Here is an 18,676-nt window from a genome sequence, read left to right as displayed (position 1 = left end):
TCGGAAGGGGCGCTCCGACGACTAACCTGATGCTTTTTACTTCGAAGACTAATAACATGCTGGGATGCTTGTAAATTCAATCTCTTGATGTATGTCAGAAGGCTATGCTACTACAGTACCCAAATTCCCCTCAGCCACAATTATTCAAAGTCCTGAGGAAAGAATGTACGTCCATCCAAAACATCGCCCAAATGCGTTCTAGTAAAAGCTCTTCCACCATTCCGAATCAACGTGAAATCTCGCAAGAAGCGTACTGGGCTCTCCGTCAAAGCTGATGCTCCGCCTCGACAGCCTTCTTCGTCGGACAAGATGAACCCATGCGCATCGACTCGATAGCCCGCTCGTTCCATCGCCTCAGTGACGAGCTTGGTCGATAGGCCGAAAACCTCGCCGAAAGCTTTGTAGTGCTCGTATGTGCTGAAGTACAGCTGTCCGGCAAAGGAGTTCAATGTTGCAGCGAGGCGCAGTGGAATCGTGGGTGGCGTAGCGTCTGGCACAGGATGAAAGTCAAGCGCATCCATAGGACGGTAGCCTTGATTTAAGCGTGGAGCGTAAACTTGCAGAGATGTCGCATAGCCTTTCATCTTAGGACGTAGCTCGTTCGCTTCGAAGGGACTAATGACCATGATTGAGGACACCTCGGTGCCGTTCGTCGCAATTAGGAGCCAGTGGACTGAGCGGAGGAAACGGTCGGAAATGAATCTTCCTCCCCTAGGGACCTCCACCGTCTGTACGAAATCTCGAGTCACTTTGAGAGCTTTTGTTCCGAGCTGCGCCAGTGGAAACTGCTGTGCTGCGCTAGTGTTGGCAAGTGAAATAAATGCGTCCATATATGCGTTCGTCGATAATATCTTGCCGGTCTTTGCAAAAGCGACGACATCCGGATGGAGTTCTTGGGTCGCTGCCTTCATACGAGGCGCCCTCTGCTTCTCAGACTCTTGCTCAATCTCGGGCGCAAGCTCCCGCTCTTGCTCTTCTTGGAGAGCAGAGAGATCGAGATTGATGTTACCGAACTCACGACAGCGCTTAGCGATCTTCACACTATCCGGATCATCCGCGATAGTTTCGGAAGCCCGAATAGCGTCCAAGTCGACGAAGTTTGGCCGATAGCGGAGTTCAATCTCCTGACATTCCTTCTCAAGTAGTTGATCGGCATTCACTCCTTGCAGGCCGGCAGTCCAGATAGCGCGTTGGCGAATGTATCGCTCACCTTGGACCTTCCACAAAGGCATACTCCGCCGGTTGTCAATAAATGTCTCTTGAATTGACCATTCGATCACTTCAGCGGTGGTGACTTTCTGCCGATGCGATGACTTCTCCTGTATCTTGTTTAGGACGTCCGGCGGTACGCAGAAAACCACGCTTTGACCGTGGCCGAGCTTGCGCATTCGCATGCATGCTTGAACCAGATTATCTTTGATCAGTCTGGGTCCGAGTGTGACCGCTGCCCGGTAGTCTCGTGGCAGTTTCAAATCGATGCCACGGGTATGAGATTGATCGAGGAATACGAGGCATGAGGACAGTGCAGAGATGAATGGCGATGCGTGCAGCAAGTCCACTCTGCCTTTCTTATCTACGACGCTGACATTGTCGGCTTGGTCCACGAAAACAACGGCATCCTTGCCGCTTTGGTCATACTCCAGCCAAGACTTCGCGAAAGCCAAATTGTCCTCAAGGACTTGTGCGCCAGCGTCAAGGATCACCTGGACCGGAGGCTGCAACGCGAGCACTTGTTGTAGGATGTTTTCGGCATCGGTGAGATCAGGGCGTGGCCTCAACGCGTAAACCGAGTTCTCTGGCTGTAGGATGTGCTCGAGGACCAAAGCATTGGTATGCTTTTGCTTTGCGAGATCGAGGAATTTGACATCAAGCGGTAGTGTTGGACGGGAGTCGTTGGTACCCGAAAATCCGGTCGTAATTTGGCTCTTCGTCTTTCCAATGTCCCACCCAGAGGCCGAAAGCTTCTTGGGAAATTCCCGTATCTCCTTAGGAAACACGATCTGTGATAGGAAATAGTCGATAGCGGCCTTCGAGAACCGAATCTTTGGGAAGAGCTTGTTAGAGCACTGTGGACGGTCCTGCAGATTGACACCTTGCAGCACTCTGAAGGCGGGATCAATATTTGGTGCGTCGGCTACCCAAAGTTGATAGTTGATATCAGCCTGATCCGAGTCCAAGAGATGAGCGATTGCAGTGAACAGATCGACGTCTGAAAGCCCTTTGTAGTAATAGCAGAGGCAAGTCAGGGCGATAACCACGTCGGGATGACTAAATTCCGAGCGCAACGCTGGAGAATCCTTTGCGCGATACGGCACGGCCAGCTGTGTTGGAGGCTTCCGATCTGCCAGGCCATAATTGACACGCCATCGCTTCTGCCCGAAAACAAACGCGAGGAGTCCTTTGGCAAATAGGCCTCGTAAGATCAGGATCAAAGATCGGGTGTTTTCCGTCCAGAGGGAACTCGACTCAATGGCTGCCACGTCTTCTGCTTCGAGAACTGGCTCGCATATGTAGCGCTTGAATGCATAGCGTATGCTCTCGGGCTGCTTGGAGAGCTGTAGGCCTGGAACACCATGGTTGCTGATATGCTTCGCAACACACTCAGTGAGGATGCTAGTTCCCTGAGCCGTCAGCAGTCTAAGTCGAGGAAAGCCTCCAGGTTCTCCAGCAGTGACATCGAAATCGTGCGGCCGGTTTAGAGCAATCGTTGGCAGGACCCCGCGTAGGACACCAAAAATATATTGAGGAAGTCGCCATCTGTCCGGGCTAGCCTCAATGTTTTGCTGCTGGCCCATAGTGTAGATGAGTTCCAACTTGACGCTGAAATTTTCATCGCTCTCATCGATGACATCGCGTGCATTCTCGTCGAAAAAATCTTGAATGTCGAGCAAGGTCTGACCGAGCGTCGGGTCGCGCATGATGAAGTACTCAGGCGCCATGTGCTGGAAGCTCAGGATATGCTCAGGCTGCATCAAGAGGATGCCGCCGCTTTGCATACATTGCTGAAGCAGCGATTTGACTGTCGATGCTGATGTGCTATCAAGTCGTGATGATCTTGCAAAAGGTAATTGATAAACTTGTCGGTCGATGATACCGCCAAGCTTCGAGATCAACATCTGCAACATCTGCTTTGATTGTGGACGGTTCACAATGACACGCATCAACCGCGATCCATCGGCGAGTGCAGTCACAATCATGGGGACAATCACCGTGGATTTTCCTTCGCCCATGTTCAGCTGCATGACAGAATTTCGCTTGGAGACAGGGAGCATCATCTCTCCGGCGATCTCGCGCTGGACCGACCGGATAGTCAAGCCGCTTTCGACCTCGATCAACAGCCACTCTGGGTACTGGAGAGGGTCCCATGCTTCATGCCCGACATTTTGAATCTCAGCCACGAGGTCTTCAATGCTGTGGGAGAATCTCTTCATTCGTAACGCACGCTGGAGATTGCAGAGCGCCATCGCATAATTCACGAAAGTTGTTTTCCAGGCTTTTGGGAGATTTCCCCATGGGCGCATAGAAAGCTGTTGAAGAAACCAAACTGTCCGCATCCGTGGCCAACGGAATCGAGAACCAGCTGTGTGAAGAGGATTGTCGACTGTCATAGCGTTTTTCAATGTGTGTTCAATTTCTTGGACGTAGTCTTGCTGTTGCTTGACGTGTTGGTCAATTGCTTCTGACAACAATTCTTTGTCCAATTTCCGACTGCCTTGTTGCTGCTTTAATGCTTGCAAGCTCTCTCCAAGGTCAGAAATCCAATTCTGTTCATAAAGAGATGTGTTTTGAGCTTTCAATTCATCAAGAACGGATTGGAGACGGAACAGCTGTACATGCTCGTTTCTAGAGCATAAATCCTTTGGGCCCAATGCTTGAGGACGAGGTGACAGCACTGGGGAGTCTTTAAGAAGGAGATCAGCCATGGAGACTATACCACGCCGACGCGGTGGATCCGAGCAAGTGACTTTTCGAAGCTCGATCTTGTCGACAGGCTGGTGTGCGGGTCCATGAATTTGTTGTTCAATGCTTTGGAGATATTCTGAAAATTGCACATTGTCGAACCATCGCTCGAATTGCTTTGCGACCTCGTCCAGTGCCTTGCTGAGATCTATATATGTGCCCTCAATCATGGGCATCGTCGGTCGTCGGCATGGCCATTGTGCTACCACTGCGTCAAGGAAGGCACGGACGGAATTTGTACTCGCAGCTTGCCATGCTTGGTGCTGACGATCAGCATATTGGCTCTTCGTCTCAGACTGCCCACGCGGTAGGCGGGACTCAGGACAGGCGTAAAAGGGATTTTTATGCTTGTCCAAAATATTGGCCAATACTGAACGGGTACATTGCGTGCCATCCTTCAGATAGTACAATTCTTGCTTTGGGGTCTGCAGAAATTCGTTTGGAGCCGCTTGTTTGGACAAAAGCACAAGGACTTGGAGCATTGTCAGGTTCGCTTCTTCGGCAAATGCCAATGACGCTACCCAGATCCGAAATGCGAACTTGCGCTGTGTGATATTGCCGGACTTGTTCATCCATGACTGTAACGCTGGAAAATGTGTCAGGTAGGTTGCAAACCTCTCGGATGTCAGGCATGCAGCACTATATCGAATCAGTCCTGGGTTGATACCCTTGACTGCACCGGCCACGTTTGGTGAGATCTTTAGAAAGGTATTCAAGAAGTCTCCTGACGAGAATGTATGCCCACACGGAGACGCCCCAGGCCGCGATAGTAAGACCGCCATTCGGTAGGAGTTGTTCGCCTGAGCGGTCCAGCCGTCATCTCGCGCTTCGTACACTTTGTCGAACGAGGTAGTGAAAACTTCAGCTCCGTGGCCTGCCGTTCGAAGATACGAAATACGATTGACCGCGCGAAAACGCAATGCACGAGTACTTGAGCGACCGATTTCGGGCGTTCGAAATTCAAGTTGCGACATTGGGAGCGACTTTTGCTGCTCAAAGTGCCGAACGATATCTTCTGCAACGGTGACAAAGTCATCGGCCTGAGTCATGGTCAAGAGTCGAGAATTCCAGGTCGTGCATTGCATCACTTGAAGGTGTTCTGGGTAGTACTGGCGTTTCGGACTCAAATCTGCAATTCTTTGGATCATGGTGATGTGGTCTTGAGTGAGTTCATTGTATGACAACATGGACTTGGATCTCAACATCTCTAACGCGCGCTCTGTCCCCGAACATTGTAACAGTGGATCTGGCAGACAGGATGTCGTGAGAGCGTGCAAATACGCCAGATACAGTTGACACCCGATATCATTCTTGTTGACCAGACGGTGAAGAACACTGTCTACCTCCAGGGCATGAACGCGTGTTGGGCCGTTGACGTCGACGATGATTGAAATGTGGTCTTCAGTCTGAGAGTATTTCAAGCTTGCTTCGGGGACCAGAGCGATCTTGCTGCCAAGATCCGACGTGAGCATGAGTTTGTTCTTAAGCCCGATCAACGTTCCGAGACTTTGGTCGCTCGAAACGTGCATATTTTGGTAATTCCTCGAACAAAGCCGCATGCCCTGTGGCTCGATGAAGAACTTCAGCCTGGAAAGAGGTAGTTCAATGCTGGTATGGCCGGTCACACGAGAGATGCTGGTATGAATGATTTTCTCCGTAGCCAGAGGTGACAAAATTGCCTTGACGGCGCACGCGAGAGGAGCTTGCAGGTGGATCATATAATCATCCCCTCGGTGCAAAGCCCATTCATGTCCACCGCTCAACCGCGTCATGTTCCAAGACTGGTCGAGATCGATTGGCCAGCGCGTCGCTTTGCTTGCCAGATGAATCATTCCCGTACCCAAGTTGCACCAATGAATGAACTCATCAACGAAGTGCTGAGGATAGACGGCATCAAAGAAGGCTTTTGGGATTACCTCAAACTTGGCTCCGGCATCGTTGACCGCTTGTACCACAAGGCTGCCCTTAGCATCCATTCCTAGGAGAACTTCGAACCCACCGAAGTGTCGCTTGGTGGAATATTGAAATCCAGGTTCCATTGACGGCATCACTTCGACTCGTTGAGTTCCAAACAATGCCTTGAACAGTGGTTGCTCCCGGTACGAACTGGATGGCTCATTGAGCGGTTCTCCGTTGACCAAAAGCTCACCAGTGATGAGGTTGTAATGTAGGTCGGCATGTATGTCAGCTGCTCGAGCAGTAACCCATTCGCTACATCCATTCGTGAGCTGCGTCCAGGTGATTCGTCCACTTGGGAAGCCAGCCCACGTTCTTCTGATTCCCTGATTTATTCCCTCTGGATTGTTGAAAAGAATTTTGTAAGACCGCTGGAGGAGACGCTCGATTCGTAGACGTTCAATGTCGATCAAAGAGCCATCTCCGCTTGAAGCCTTTCGGCATTCCTGCATAATTATTGACATCTCAACAAACAAAGCAGCTTCGCTGGTGGAAGCCAACAGAGTCTGGACGTCCTCGTCGTCAACATCATAAGTCGCCAAACAGACCAGTGCACTCTCGAGGCTTTTTGCAGAAAATCCTAAGCGATCGATACGTTCGGATGCAGCATGGGACTTTTCCAGTAGCGTTCGCGTCCATACTGCTGCCACTTCTCGAGCCTCGGCCAAGAAAGCCAAAGCGCCAGGTTTTGCAGTGTTGACCAGTGTTGCAATACGCCCAGCGATTGCGACAAACACGGCTAAAGCATGGACAAGGCCCCAATTCTGACGAACTCGCTGCAAAGCTTCATGGAGGCGATTAATCAGCATCTCCGCGACGCCAGGTTCATCCAGTATCTCGTGGGACTGCCGCAAAAAGTTTTCGCCAGCCGGGCCGCTTTGATATATGCACTGTAAGAAGAAGCGCAAGGTGTCTGCCTTGCGGAAGTCGATGGCAGGCATGGCCAATTCCCGGCCGATGTTCAGCCATTGAACGTGGCGTCCCAATGGAAGGGAGAGAAGAGCTTCGAACTCCTCGAGTGACATGTCGACGGGACAGCTTTCCTGGCTTGCAATGATCTCGTTGTGTGGACAGCCGTCCGGAGCGTCAATAGTACGATGCAAAAATCTCTGCAAGCTCGGGCGCGATGTTTTGTACATACACATTTTTGCCGTCTTGTCATCAAAGACTGGATTGCCGTCATATGCACGGGCGGCTGTGTCATAGTATTGGTAGCTGAGGGCATTGGGGACACAGATATTCTCTCTGCTTGCAGCCGGGATCTTTTTGACTTGGTAGTGCGTGACAATTGCAGGCTTTACCGTGGACAAGAGATCGATACGTCGGTCGTGGCGGGCTCCAGAGTGATGTGAGCTCAAGTGTGGATCTTTCTTGCTGAGAAAGTACTCCGTTTTACCAGAGGCGATCGGCAGTTTGCCACCTAGCACTTCATGGAGAAGGAAACTTCTCAAGTCTCGCCAGTCGGCAAAGATTTGCGGGAGGCGAAGCTCGAACACGATCGACTCTGCTTCGACCTGCGAAGCTGGAACGGGATATTCAAACAGCTTGATGCCGAGCCCATCGCGCTGGCTTTTATACCTGCACGAGCTGCATTGTGGGGAATGATATCTCTCGGTCTCCTGTACTCCATACCAGTCATCTATCACTCGCTCTTTCCATTCGCAAGGCGTCTGCTGGACAAGTTTATCGAGACGACGATGCTCTTGTTGGAGCCTTGCTAATTCTGCAAATTTGGCGTCTCGAGCAGCGTCTCCTTTGGCCCGAATTGTACGAAGAAGATCAATATGTTCTTGTGAAGAGCGAGAATAGCGGCAGGGTAGACCATTGCTTTCTCTTGTGGTGAACATGCGCCTTGCACTCATTGAGCTTTTCTGCTTTCTAGCAGATAGATAGGTCTCGACTTTGGCAAGGCGTTGCATCAGCTCCGCGGAAGACAACAACAGGTTTTGCAAGACACGAGTTTCGATTCCAGGGTCGTAGTCAGCAAGCATTTGGAAGGGTCCAGACTGGGTGATCGCTTGATCAGATGCGACCCACATCTCAAACGTAGTCAACAGCATCTTTGATATTGCTTCTGGGTTGCCATTGTAGTGTCCCATTGCCAGATTGTGATAGGTTCTCACGAGCGTCAGCATGTTCTGACAAACCTCAAGTGCTGTAACGCCAGCAGACCAAGTCTCGAGGTGTCTATGAACCCAATCCTCGAAAGCCTGCAAGTTGGCGGACGCGTAGCTTGAGTCTGTAGGATTGTAGCTTGGCAGCACTGGAAGTTGCGAAGGTTTATACACTGCCAATTGCTTTTGAGGATGGAAGGTAGCGATCTGCAAAGTTCGCTGGCGAGCGCGCAATTTGTCGATATGCTCATTCAGCTTGGGCAGGTGGACATGACTGTCTGCGGTAGGGTTGAAGTTCTTGAAATGAGAAAAGTCGATCATCCGAGCATCAGCATCTTGAACCTCTGTCCACTTCTTGTCAAGGTACTCATCGACCTTGTGGAGTACTTCAACGACTCTCTGCACAATCAAGTCATCGCCGAGATCATTCTCGGAAGATCTCACTATCTTCTTCAGCCGCTGATCAAGCTTGGCGGTCATACAGTAGAGATCATCGCTAGAAAATTTCTCCTTGCGAGCTTGATCAAGGACGCGGCTGAGAACGAATAGAATCACTTTCTTGTATAGGTCATGAGAATTGCGAAAAGATCCCCGCTCGATCACAAGCTGGAGTAGCACTCGAACGAGCAGCCACATGGGCGATCGACGCCATGGCTCAAGAGTACTGTCCCAGTTTATCTCGTCCCTGGTATGCTTACGTACACCCTCGACCACGATGGGGCTTCCAACACTGCACAAGAATCCAACAAGCAGCTCGGACACAATGAGAGGCTTTGTAGAGTCGCGATTTTCGCCGTGAGAGACTCCGCCCTTCTTTGTTTTGGGCTGCATTTCTGGCACAGGTTCTGCGTCCATCACTGAAAGTGCGTTTACAAGTGCCGGCGTGAAGTCGGCATCGTCGAGGGTGCTTGCAGGGATGGTGACGGAGCGGCCTGGAAAGTCTCGGACAAGACGACCCTTTGTTCCGGTGACATCGGAGTTGCGTGCAGAAAGCTCGAACACGTCGACTAAGATGCTGTCTGTGTGACGAGTGAACAGCACAGCGGCGTTCTGAGCTTTGATGTGTAAGGCGATTGTGTTGCCGACTTTCAACTCGTGTAGAAGGCGACTAGTACGAGCTTCGTCAATGCGATCATCCTGTAGGGAATGAATAAGAATGAGGCTTTCAATTGACCCGATCGCATGGTCAATGAGAAGCTTCTCATCGTCGTTGTTTGACTGCCATTCTTTCAAGGCTGCCAGAGTGGCTCGCACGAGGAACAAATGGCTGCCACTGTCAGCGCTGTGTGGCAGCTTGGGGGGTAGGAACATATGGTGCATGAGACGCTTGACATCGTTCTCAGGGGCCATTGTTCGATCGGAGGTGATCTTGTTTCTTTGCGTTCGTCTCTGGAGGGTAGACATTCGATAGTGATTTCGGTGTTTGCGTATGAGATGTAGGATTTCGACGGTGATCTTAGTGGACTGTGCATGTATAATAATGATCAAGAATGTTGGAGGGAATATGAGGCACTACAAAAGAAAGAAAGAAAATGGGCGCAACTTCTAGGAGCCGAGCAAGTGAAATATAGATGTTGTTGACCCGAGTATTCAGCAAATGCTCGAACAAAGAATCACACAACCAGTCTTTTTGTTGATGGTGCATTGCCGCAAATTCAGATGCGCCGCAAAGAGGCCTGGGGTTTTCTCAATAGAGGTTGCTCACTTGTGTCAGACACCTTTGGACGAAGGTCTAGAAATGCTGCAAGGTTCTCGGACAAATTAGCAATGGACCAGAGCCGCCAGCTCCTCCAAGCCTGACGTGACGACTGACCGAGCCTACAGTCATTGCATCACGGATTTGTACGTATATTTGCAGAGTGGTGACTGCCGCATGCCATATGCGGCATGTTGCAGCCCACACAATCTTACTTTCTCACATGAAAAGCACATGGCGAAGTCGAGCTTGCAGTGACATGCTCACTCCAAGATCTTGACCTGGTTCTTACACGGCTGCGAAGCACTCATTGGAGGCTGAGGTACAGAATCTTTTCATGGGCGATCTCATGTTCGGGCGCGCAAACACAAGCACGTGTCGAGACATTGAAGGCGAAGGGCTGTACTGTTCTTTGTCATGAGCGGCCTCATGTTCGGAGCGCAAATACAAGCACGTGTCGATGCCGCCTCAAGTAACATCTTGACAGGGTTCCCGCTGTTGGCTGGCAGGCATAGGAAACGACATCTCCAGAGTGAATGTGGTGTTGTCAAAAGCAATAATTGGCTGAGAGTGTTTGCTTGTGCAACAAATGCAAGTGTCGTCTGCTTCAGGAATGAGGCTGTACGGTAACTGCGCGGACGGCTCCTGCTGCCGCCTCCCGTGCCGTCTAGAAACGTCTCCCATCCGCGTCATTTTCACACCAACTTTGGAAGTATGGCGGCCGTCACTGTCGTCATCATCTCACGCCGCCTGCTGCCTCGTATCAGGTTTCGAACACTCGCAGATTTGCTGAGTCCCGCTTTGAGAATCAATTCACCCGCGAAGTTCGTACTGTTTTGATGCAACAGGGCCCACGAGATGGCTCGGCAACAGGTGGTTGGTTGAGCGGGACGCCCATTGGCTGTTGGCTTTCATCCCAGCAGCAGTCGCTCTATGTGGAAATCACCGTGCAGCCAAACGTTCCTGGGGTGGGGGCTGAAAAGAATCCCCGGCCTCTCACACGCCTCTCACACGCCTCTCACACGCTCGTGTGAGCATAATAAGGTGCATGCTATCAGATAGATGCCTGAATCCTTCATGCATGGCAGGCATCGGGCGTGATCAGTGTGCATAAAACCTACCCCATCGGATGAGCCGAGCGACTTTGCGCCAGCCCAGACGCTTGATCGTGAAGTGACTTCGTCTTTGCTCGACGGCACACGGGACTTACAAGGGGCACATTACGGCAGTCACGGCATGGGACGTTGCCGTGGCTTGCTCACAGCGGAGAATCTCCTCCGCCCCACCTGGAAAGGGCCCACCTGTGGACAACAGAAGTGATGCTCGATCTACCCGGATTCCACGCACCTACAGTATCTCAAACTTCCGAGACGATGTGCCAGCACATCTCCACCCCTCGCAATTGGCTATGGATGGTTGTCTATTGTAGTCCCCCTAAGTAAGACAATGATATCCCGTTATGCTTGTGGAATTGACCTCTAGGACGGCAAACCCTCTCTACTTCTGCCGACATTTGTGACACACGCACAACCGCTCCCCGCAAGACCGTCGACTGCTGGGTTGGCACAGCGCCGCGCTAAGGGGCGCTGCGACTTCCCGGCGCGTGAATCATCGACCGCCGCGCGCGCTGTCACAACCTAATCGCTCCCACGCCAGCGTTCGTCAAAGACGGCAATGGTATACTATCTGTGCAAGTCTATCTCTTCACAGCTGGTGGTGCAGCTTTCGTACGATAAGCTCTCGACTTCAAGACAACAAGACAACAACTTGGCTACAAGCTTCTGACACAGAGCTCGCGTCACCATCTTGGAGGACGCATGTGGGAAGGTGTACAGGAACAGGAGTAGAGTGCTAGATACGCGCAGTCTGCCCAGAGCTCGCACAGCCTCCACCCACCCCTGTGCAGCATCCTCTGCAATCGCCTGGTTTCTCTCTTGCTTAGGACAACTCCACCAGGAAGACTCGCAGAAATCCATTTTCCTTCGCTTTCTTTAGAGGGAAACATTTGCTGCGATTCGCCATCGTATATCGCGCCACTTCCTTTCGCGATCCGAAGCGGTGTGGTAGTTCTCCACGAGATTTTGCGTGGACAAAGTCCACGAGATTGATATGAACCCCACGCAATATCTGCTTTGTGCTTTAGTGATCTGCAAGAGAAATGAAAAAGCGTGGCATGAACTCGTTGCGAACCTTTTTGCACTGTGTGATCGATGATCCCATCGTGACACCAACGTCGGCGCACAGTCGCTGCCCTGTCGCTGGAGAGTCAGCAAAGGATGATGAAGAAATGGTGTGCTGATACAGACATGCATCGAGTTTGCTCTCGTCACGACCGTAATCGGTATCAAAGCGTCGCAGAACAGCAGATTTCTTCTTCGCCATGACTCGTTGTCGTCCTCAGATGTCCAGATATCTCAGAAATAGCAATTTCACGACAGAGATATGCAGTGCTCCTACCATTCCTCTTGAACATACCACCTACAGAGCTTTAATACTCCGTCTGCAAAGATCGCGGCGCAGGCAAACATGATGATGGTGTCCCGGTGATCCTGCAGGATGTACTCCGCCCCAAAGGCCTCAATTGAACCTCACTACCCTGTGGAGGCATTCATATTGCCAGCGCATATTGGCGCGAGAACGCCGCAGTGTCTCATTGGCTGAAGTATACCAGGTGATGCAAGCTGAAAGGCTCCCCTGTTCATGCGTCCCGTGGACAGACGTGAACAGTACTCATCGTCTGGTTTGAATGTGGCAGCACGAAGCCCTTCTTGTTGTTGTGGCTGGATCATAGCGATTGCAGTGGACATAGCACAATGCGTTGCGCCGTCCATTCGAACGGAAAGGGAGGCTCCTGTAGAAGGCGGCGCAAGCAAGTTCTGACTCACTCCCATGCAGAGCTCCGAGAACTCAATGCTTAGATTGGTTCCGTTAACAACCATACAAATCGTAGTCTTCAAATTCTTCAAGTAGGTAAAGAGTAGCCCGATTCGTGTTCGGAGAGGGGTTTTCGGTGCGACAAGCTCGATCCCAGTCGTTGCCCTTCTCGGCCGAGTCTCTTTCTCTTGTGGTGTGCTGGATCAATGAGTCAACTACAAAAATGCCTGATGCTTCGAGATGTACGCAACCAGACGCGTGCAGTGTTAGAGAGCAGCGTCACAGTCAAGTCAACGCTGCCCTCAGACCTGTTGCGTTCTATTGTACGAGTACCAAAACTTGATGAGGATGGAAGTCTGTGCGCGCTGTCCCAAATATATCGCACGATTGCGTTGCCGCCAAAATGATGCCGATGTAGAGTCAATTATGTATCATGATTTGGCTTAGAACTCGGTGGCGCCATTATATGTACAAGCAAGTATCTCTGCAGGAAGCTAGGGAGCAGGGGAACTGTTGCTGGCAAAACATACAAATCGAAAAACTGTTGGCTCCATCTTGCTATCAATGGACATTACCATTGAGTAGGTCTAGATTCTTGGAATTGGTTGTTTAGCAGTTCACAGGCATCGGTCTGTCAGAAGTCGTGATTGCGACCGGCTATGATGCTGAAAAATGAGTCTTGGGCAACAAGGAATGCAACAAGAGATGGTGCACGCATGAATCTGCGGGTGCGAAAAATTATATTTGGCTGGAATGGGTGCTGGATACGAAGTGTCGTAGGCGGCTTCTTTTCAAGGCGACTGTGCTGCCTGGGGTACGGTAACCCTAGAACCGATCCAACCCTTGGACCATGGGACTTGAAACCGTGATCGCTTCAACTTGCAACTTAAACACGAGATTCCAGGAAAGATTGAATGCATTTGTAAAGTAGAAGAGAATGGAAATTCCTCATGGAAATTTCAGACGGTCGGAGCAGTGATGTGATCGTCTCATCAGAGTACTTGTGAGTATAGATTCGCTTGGCCAAGTTCGAATACGACTTGCGGCGGTTCACAGGTCCCTTCTGGTGCGTTAGGTCTCACCACAAATTTAAGCCCATGAGTGATGCTTCCATGAGACAGAATACGACGCACTCATAGATTGTTCTTCAAGCCACCTAGATTCATCTCTTTCGTTTTTGCAGAGGGTCACAATGGCGGGATGCGCGGTGGATGTGCTCCTCTCCAGTGAAATACTTGGTTGTCAGACCAGTGGACACATCGCCGAAAGCAATACTGGGATATCATTACAGAACAAAAGCCTAAATACAGTGTGACCACACATCCTCAAGCGCCCAAAGACATGCCATCAAGTAGAGAAGAGGCCGCTTTCCTCAGCGGCCTCGCTCGATCTCCGCCCTCCTGGCCTCTCGTCCATGCCGCTCCCAAATTGGCGCAGCAGCAGGCGCCGCCGTTCGCCATACACCATCCCAAGGTTGTAAATCGCTCGTGATCCTCCGTATTAAAGGTGGCGGCTGCTGCATCGTGGACGAAGTACTATGTGGCGCGTATGTTGTGTTGATCGAGGAGACGGATTGTGAAGCTCCGTGATGCGGCTGTGGAGGCGCGTAGTAGCCTCGTGAAGGCGGTGGGCCGGTGGCGAGCGTACTGCTTGCTGTGTTGTTGCCGCTGCCGTCATCTTCGTCGCGACCCTGTTGCCAGTCGATGTGAAAGGTACGTTCGCTGTTTGAGGTACGTGCGGGTTGGTCGCGTTGGAGAAGCAACATGAGCATTTGTTGGCGTTGCATTTCCTCTTCAGTGATGGAGTTGGGGTCGTAGGCGGTATTGACGTTGGGATTGTGGCTGGCACCGCTGCGATTGTTGTTGTTTCCAGATCGGCCACCCGGTGGGTTGATCGAGGTCGGGAACATGTTCCTGACGTAGTTGTCGTAGTATGAGGGCTCTTGCCAGCGGCCATTTTCGACTTCTTCTAGGACTAACCCGGTCGTAGAGGAATGGGGCATCATGCCTGCGGCACTGGCACCCTTCTTGATACTGCGAATTCGTCGCAAAGCCAAGATTAAAAAGCTACCGTATGTGAGGCCTGTCACGGCTCCAGCGATCGTTAATAGCAGTGATGGTGTGCCCCAAGTATATCGATCAAAGACCATGAAATCAAATAAGACCGTCACGAGACCGAGAAAGCTGGCGATGAGCGAGGGAACGAAAACCGCATCGACCTGGAAAAGAGGATTCCGTACAGCAAAACATAACAATGCAGTCAAAGAGAAGCCGGCCGTCAGTAAGGCGATTCCAAAAATTCCTAGTCCAGCCGTTGATATCTTTGCCGAGGGATTGGTCTCTGAGACCGCAGGGAGAATCATGTATCTAGCAGCACTACGTTAGCACATGCTCCAACACATGTATACCGCTCTATGTTGATAGCAGACGTACCCTCCCAGCTGCATCACCGTCGCGCTGACGGCCACCAATCGCCAATACCATGGCACGCTGTCGCGTGCTGCTTGGAGTCCATCGAGTGTCCGATATGATTGCGCCCGGGGTCGCATTGGAGCCCGGAGCCGCTTCAACGCATCCAGTCTGGTGGTGATGTTCCTCCGCTGTCCAGCCTAGATTTATCTTTATTTCAGCTGCCAGTCCTCCACAGCTTTGCGCTGACTCTGATTGGCGCAAAGCTTCTGTGTCAATGGATCCCGCTCTTCAATAACAGTAGTGCTGACAATGCCGCTCGTGGGTCTAGTGGTGGATATACGGAGTCGCGTAATCTTCGAAGGATAGTTGGGATTTCAAGGAAGTAGACTTGCGCTCGTGCGTGCGACACGAGACAATTGAAAGGCGACTAGACGTGCTCGTGTAGCGATTAGGCGTCCCGTCTCTGTTGGACGTGTGATTCTGGGGCGTTTCCGCGGGGGAGATTCTATGCGGCGATTTCTCCAGGGAGGAAGTCGCGAATGACCGTGTGTCCAATACGAGTGGCCTGACAAGAGATCACGGCTCAAATTATATTAATTGTGCTCACCAAGAATGCCTAGGTGAATATGAATATGAGCTTGATTATCGAGGAGGCTGTGCTTGTGGGAGCCACAGCGACGTCCTTGCTCTCGGAAGCAACACTACGAGGCAATGCAATGCATGCTGCCGCTCATTCTACACTCGTGAGGCGTGGAAGCTACACCACATCCAGCTAGCACAGGGCAATGCGGTCTGTTTGGCGGCTTCTATACTTAGCCACAATGGCTCTTCTATGCACTTTTTCCCTCGGTCGAGCATGATGCGACGATGCATTTGGACAAATTTGAGGAATATTGCGAGGTGCGTATAGAGTTCTGTGTTTGTGAAGTTAGTCCCGCTGAGGCATAAGGTACGTAGCCTGAGACAAGTCGACCGTCTTCGAAGAGCTTCACCAGTGTGTGTTCGGTATTAGCCGGCAAGCATGCTCAAGTTGCGTGGACGCATACTCCAAATCATCACCGACTATGCGTTGATGATCGTGAATGTCATCCTTTCGAGTACATCATATGTCCTGTATTCTTTCCGTCTTTTCAACCCCACTCAGACGATTCGCTACGATACCGACGTACTGCTCAGCGATCACTTCTACGTCCGGCTCCAAAACTCCCATGTCTCGCATGCTCGTGGTTCGCTTGCCCTCCAGCCCGCATGCGACAATTCTATCGAACCAAGCCAGCTCTGTAGACACATTCAGACCAATTCCATGGCTCGAGACATTACGCCTCAAATGCACTCCGAGCGCACAGATTTTGCGATCGTCATCGACCCACACTCCTGGGTTATCCGTCGTCTTCGACTCAATGGAGTATTTGTCCCGCAGAAGCTGAATCACTGATTTCTCCAACAAACAGACATAGTCACGTGCGCCCAGACCGTGTTGTTTGAGGTCGAGGATGGGATAGGCGACTAATTGACCAGGCCCGTGGAAGGTCGTCTGGCCTCCTCGTAAGGCTTCATGGAACTCCGCTCGCCCATGAGGAGTCTTGGCAGTGAGATGAGCGATCTGCTCTGCCGAGACGTTGCCGACCTCGCGTCGGCCACACGTGTACACTGGACGGAATTCAGCCGTGATGATGGTAGGCGGCGGTCTGGTTCCCACTGGATTGGCTTTGTATGCGAGCAGCGCGGATACGAGGCGCTGCTGTATGTCCGACGCATGAGCATATGGCGTAGTGCCTGGCAGATGAAGATGTCGGAGTAGCATGACTATGAGGGTCTCCTTGCAATTGGTCTCTCAGATAGGCGATGGGGCGTGAGCAGCGTCGATCAGCCGCATGTTGACTAATCCGTATATCGGTATCGCGAAACTGACCTGATTTGATGCTTCGTCAAATCATGATTTTCGTGACACAACAACCTGAGATCGAGAAGAATGTGATATGAATTGCTCGCAACCTTGGAAGGTCGGGCAAGCTGCGTGTGTCGGCGGCCGTTTCCCAATCAGGACAAGCGCGTTCGATTACGTCGGCAAATGACGCAAATAAGCGAGCTTCGGCAGATAAGACGGAAATACAAATGCAGCAGCAGTGCAATGCTTCCCACCTGCAGTCTACAGATTGCAGAAGCAGAAGGAATGTGGCCCGGAGTTGGAAAACTCTCCGATAGCGATTGCTACGAACGGAATCAACCTCCGAGGATCTCTATCAGTTTCTCGACCTGACTGCCGGTCGGTGGATATATTTGTTGAACATTCGGCTCGCGCCGGGTCAATTCCGTCGTTGTTGTACCAATTTCACTGTTCCAACGGAGAGATGCCCATCACCGTCACACAGATTTCACGAAGCGATTAAATGTCAACGACTACGTCTTGCAGCAACAACATCGAATGATTCTGAAACTACTCATACCATCCTCGCCATCATGAGCACTTCGGAGCGCAGCCGGCGCCACAAGCAGCGCAAAGTGCTCCTCATGGGGCGTTCGGGCGCAGGGAAATCGTCTATGAGATCTATCATATTCAACAACTTCGTCGCAAAAGACGTTCGAAGACTCGGAGCGACCGTGGATGTGGAACATAGCAACATCAAGTTCATGGGCAATCTCATGCTGAACCTTTGGGATTGTGGAGGGTGAGCCCCCCTGCCATCGAGCATCAACTCTGATGTGGTCTTGCATGGGCAGTACTGATGTCGCAATTTTCACTTCCGCAGTCAAGATGCTTTTGTCGAATCCTATCTCACGAACCAACGGTCACACGTATTCACCTCTGTCGCCGTCCTGATCTTCGTCTTCGACGTGACCTCTCCCGCCTCAGAAGCTCGACCGGATCTCCTAAGCTTCGTTTCGACGATACAGGCTCTTCGTGAATTCAGTCCAAGCAGCAAAATATTCATTCTGGTCCACAAAATGGACCTCATCCCGCCAGAACGCAAAAGTCCCGTCTACCTTGAAAAGGTCAAAGAAATCCGCGCTGCCTGTGAGCGCGAAGGATTTTATGGCAGCAAGGTGGATTTCTTCCAAAGCTCCATTTGGGATCACAGCCTCTTCCGCGCCTGGACCCAAGTCATATATTTCCTTGTTCCACACATTACACAAATCGAGAGCATGCTCCAGAAACTTGCCGAAGTCATCAATGCACGGGAACTAATCTTGTACGAACGTTTGACTTGTCTTGTCGTCACACATGTGACCCGCGGCGCCGAAACGCACAACCCATTCACAGACCGCATCGAGCGGATCAGCACATTGTTGAAGCGACATAAGCAATCCATGTCCCGACACACTGGATCCGCGGCATCGGAGGTATCTTTCGCAGAGATGCAAATCAAAACTGATGCTTTCATGTTCTTCATCACGCGGCTCACGGAGAATACCAACCTTGCGGTCATCATGCCTAGCGACGAAGCCTCCTTCAACGCCGCGCGGGTCAATGTCCAGCTTGCTCGAAAGGAGTTTGCACACTTGGACATTATTGAGAAAAAGGGCAAAGAGGCGAACGGCTACAGCGGAGGCTCAAGCCGCAATCTCCCTTCTCGCGCAAGAGAGTACTGAATATGATTGGCCATGCTTCAGTCTCAATGCCAGAGTCAACTTGGCTACTTCAGACGCTACCTCTATGAATGTAA

At 51.3% G+C, this 18,676-nt stretch overlaps 4 protein-coding genes across 4 annotated transcripts; 1 reads left to right on the top strand and 3 right to left on the bottom strand.

Annotated features, from left to right (window-relative positions):
- Positions 1-140: 140 nt before the first annotated feature.
- K489DRAFT_317226 (uncharacterized protein) lies at positions 141-9,380 on the bottom strand (the record flags this gene model as incomplete). The annotated part of the gene is made up of 1 exon (XM_033601221.1): positions 141-9,380. One exon carries the CDS (start codon positions 9,378-9,380, stop codon positions 141-143), a length of 9,240 nt encoding a protein of 3,079 aa, XP_033461684.1.
- Positions 9,381-13,972: 4,592 nt separating this feature from the next.
- Positions 13,973-15,148, bottom strand: K489DRAFT_317165 (uncharacterized protein; the record flags this gene model as incomplete). The annotated part of the gene is made up of 3 exons (XM_033601215.1): positions 13,973-14,565; positions 14,617-14,966; positions 15,033-15,148. The coding sequence occupies 3 exons, from the start codon at positions 15,146-15,148 to the stop codon at positions 13,973-13,975; spliced, it is 1,059 nt and encodes a 352-aa protein (XP_033461683.1).
- A 965-nt stretch (positions 15,149-16,113) lies between these two features.
- K489DRAFT_388038 (lipoate-protein ligase-like protein B) lies at positions 16,114-16,815 on the bottom strand (the record flags this gene model as incomplete). Its single annotated transcript, XM_033606375.1, has 1 exon — positions 16,114-16,815. The coding sequence occupies one exon, from the start codon at positions 16,813-16,815 to the stop codon at positions 16,114-16,116; it is 702 nt and encodes a 233-aa protein (XP_033461682.1).
- Positions 16,816-17,471: 656 nt separating this feature from the next.
- Positions 17,472-18,602, top strand: K489DRAFT_317155 (GTP-binding protein GTR1; the record flags this gene model as incomplete). Its single annotated transcript, XM_033601214.1, has 2 exons — positions 17,472-17,680; positions 17,762-18,602. The coding sequence occupies 2 exons, from the start codon at positions 17,472-17,474 to the stop codon at positions 18,600-18,602; spliced, it is 1,050 nt and encodes a 349-aa protein (XP_033461681.1).
- Positions 18,603-18,676: the final 74 nt, after the last annotated feature.

Source organism: Dissoconium aciculare, assembly GCF_010015565.1.
Source record: "Dissoconium aciculare CBS 342.82 unplaced genomic scaffold K489scaffold_4, whole genome shotgun sequence".
NCBI lineage: Eukaryota > Fungi > Ascomycota > Dothideomycetes > Mycosphaerellales > Dissoconiaceae > Dissoconium > Dissoconium aciculare.
Note: the sequence above shows the minus strand (reverse complement) of the source record. Positions and strands in the feature narration are given on the sequence as shown.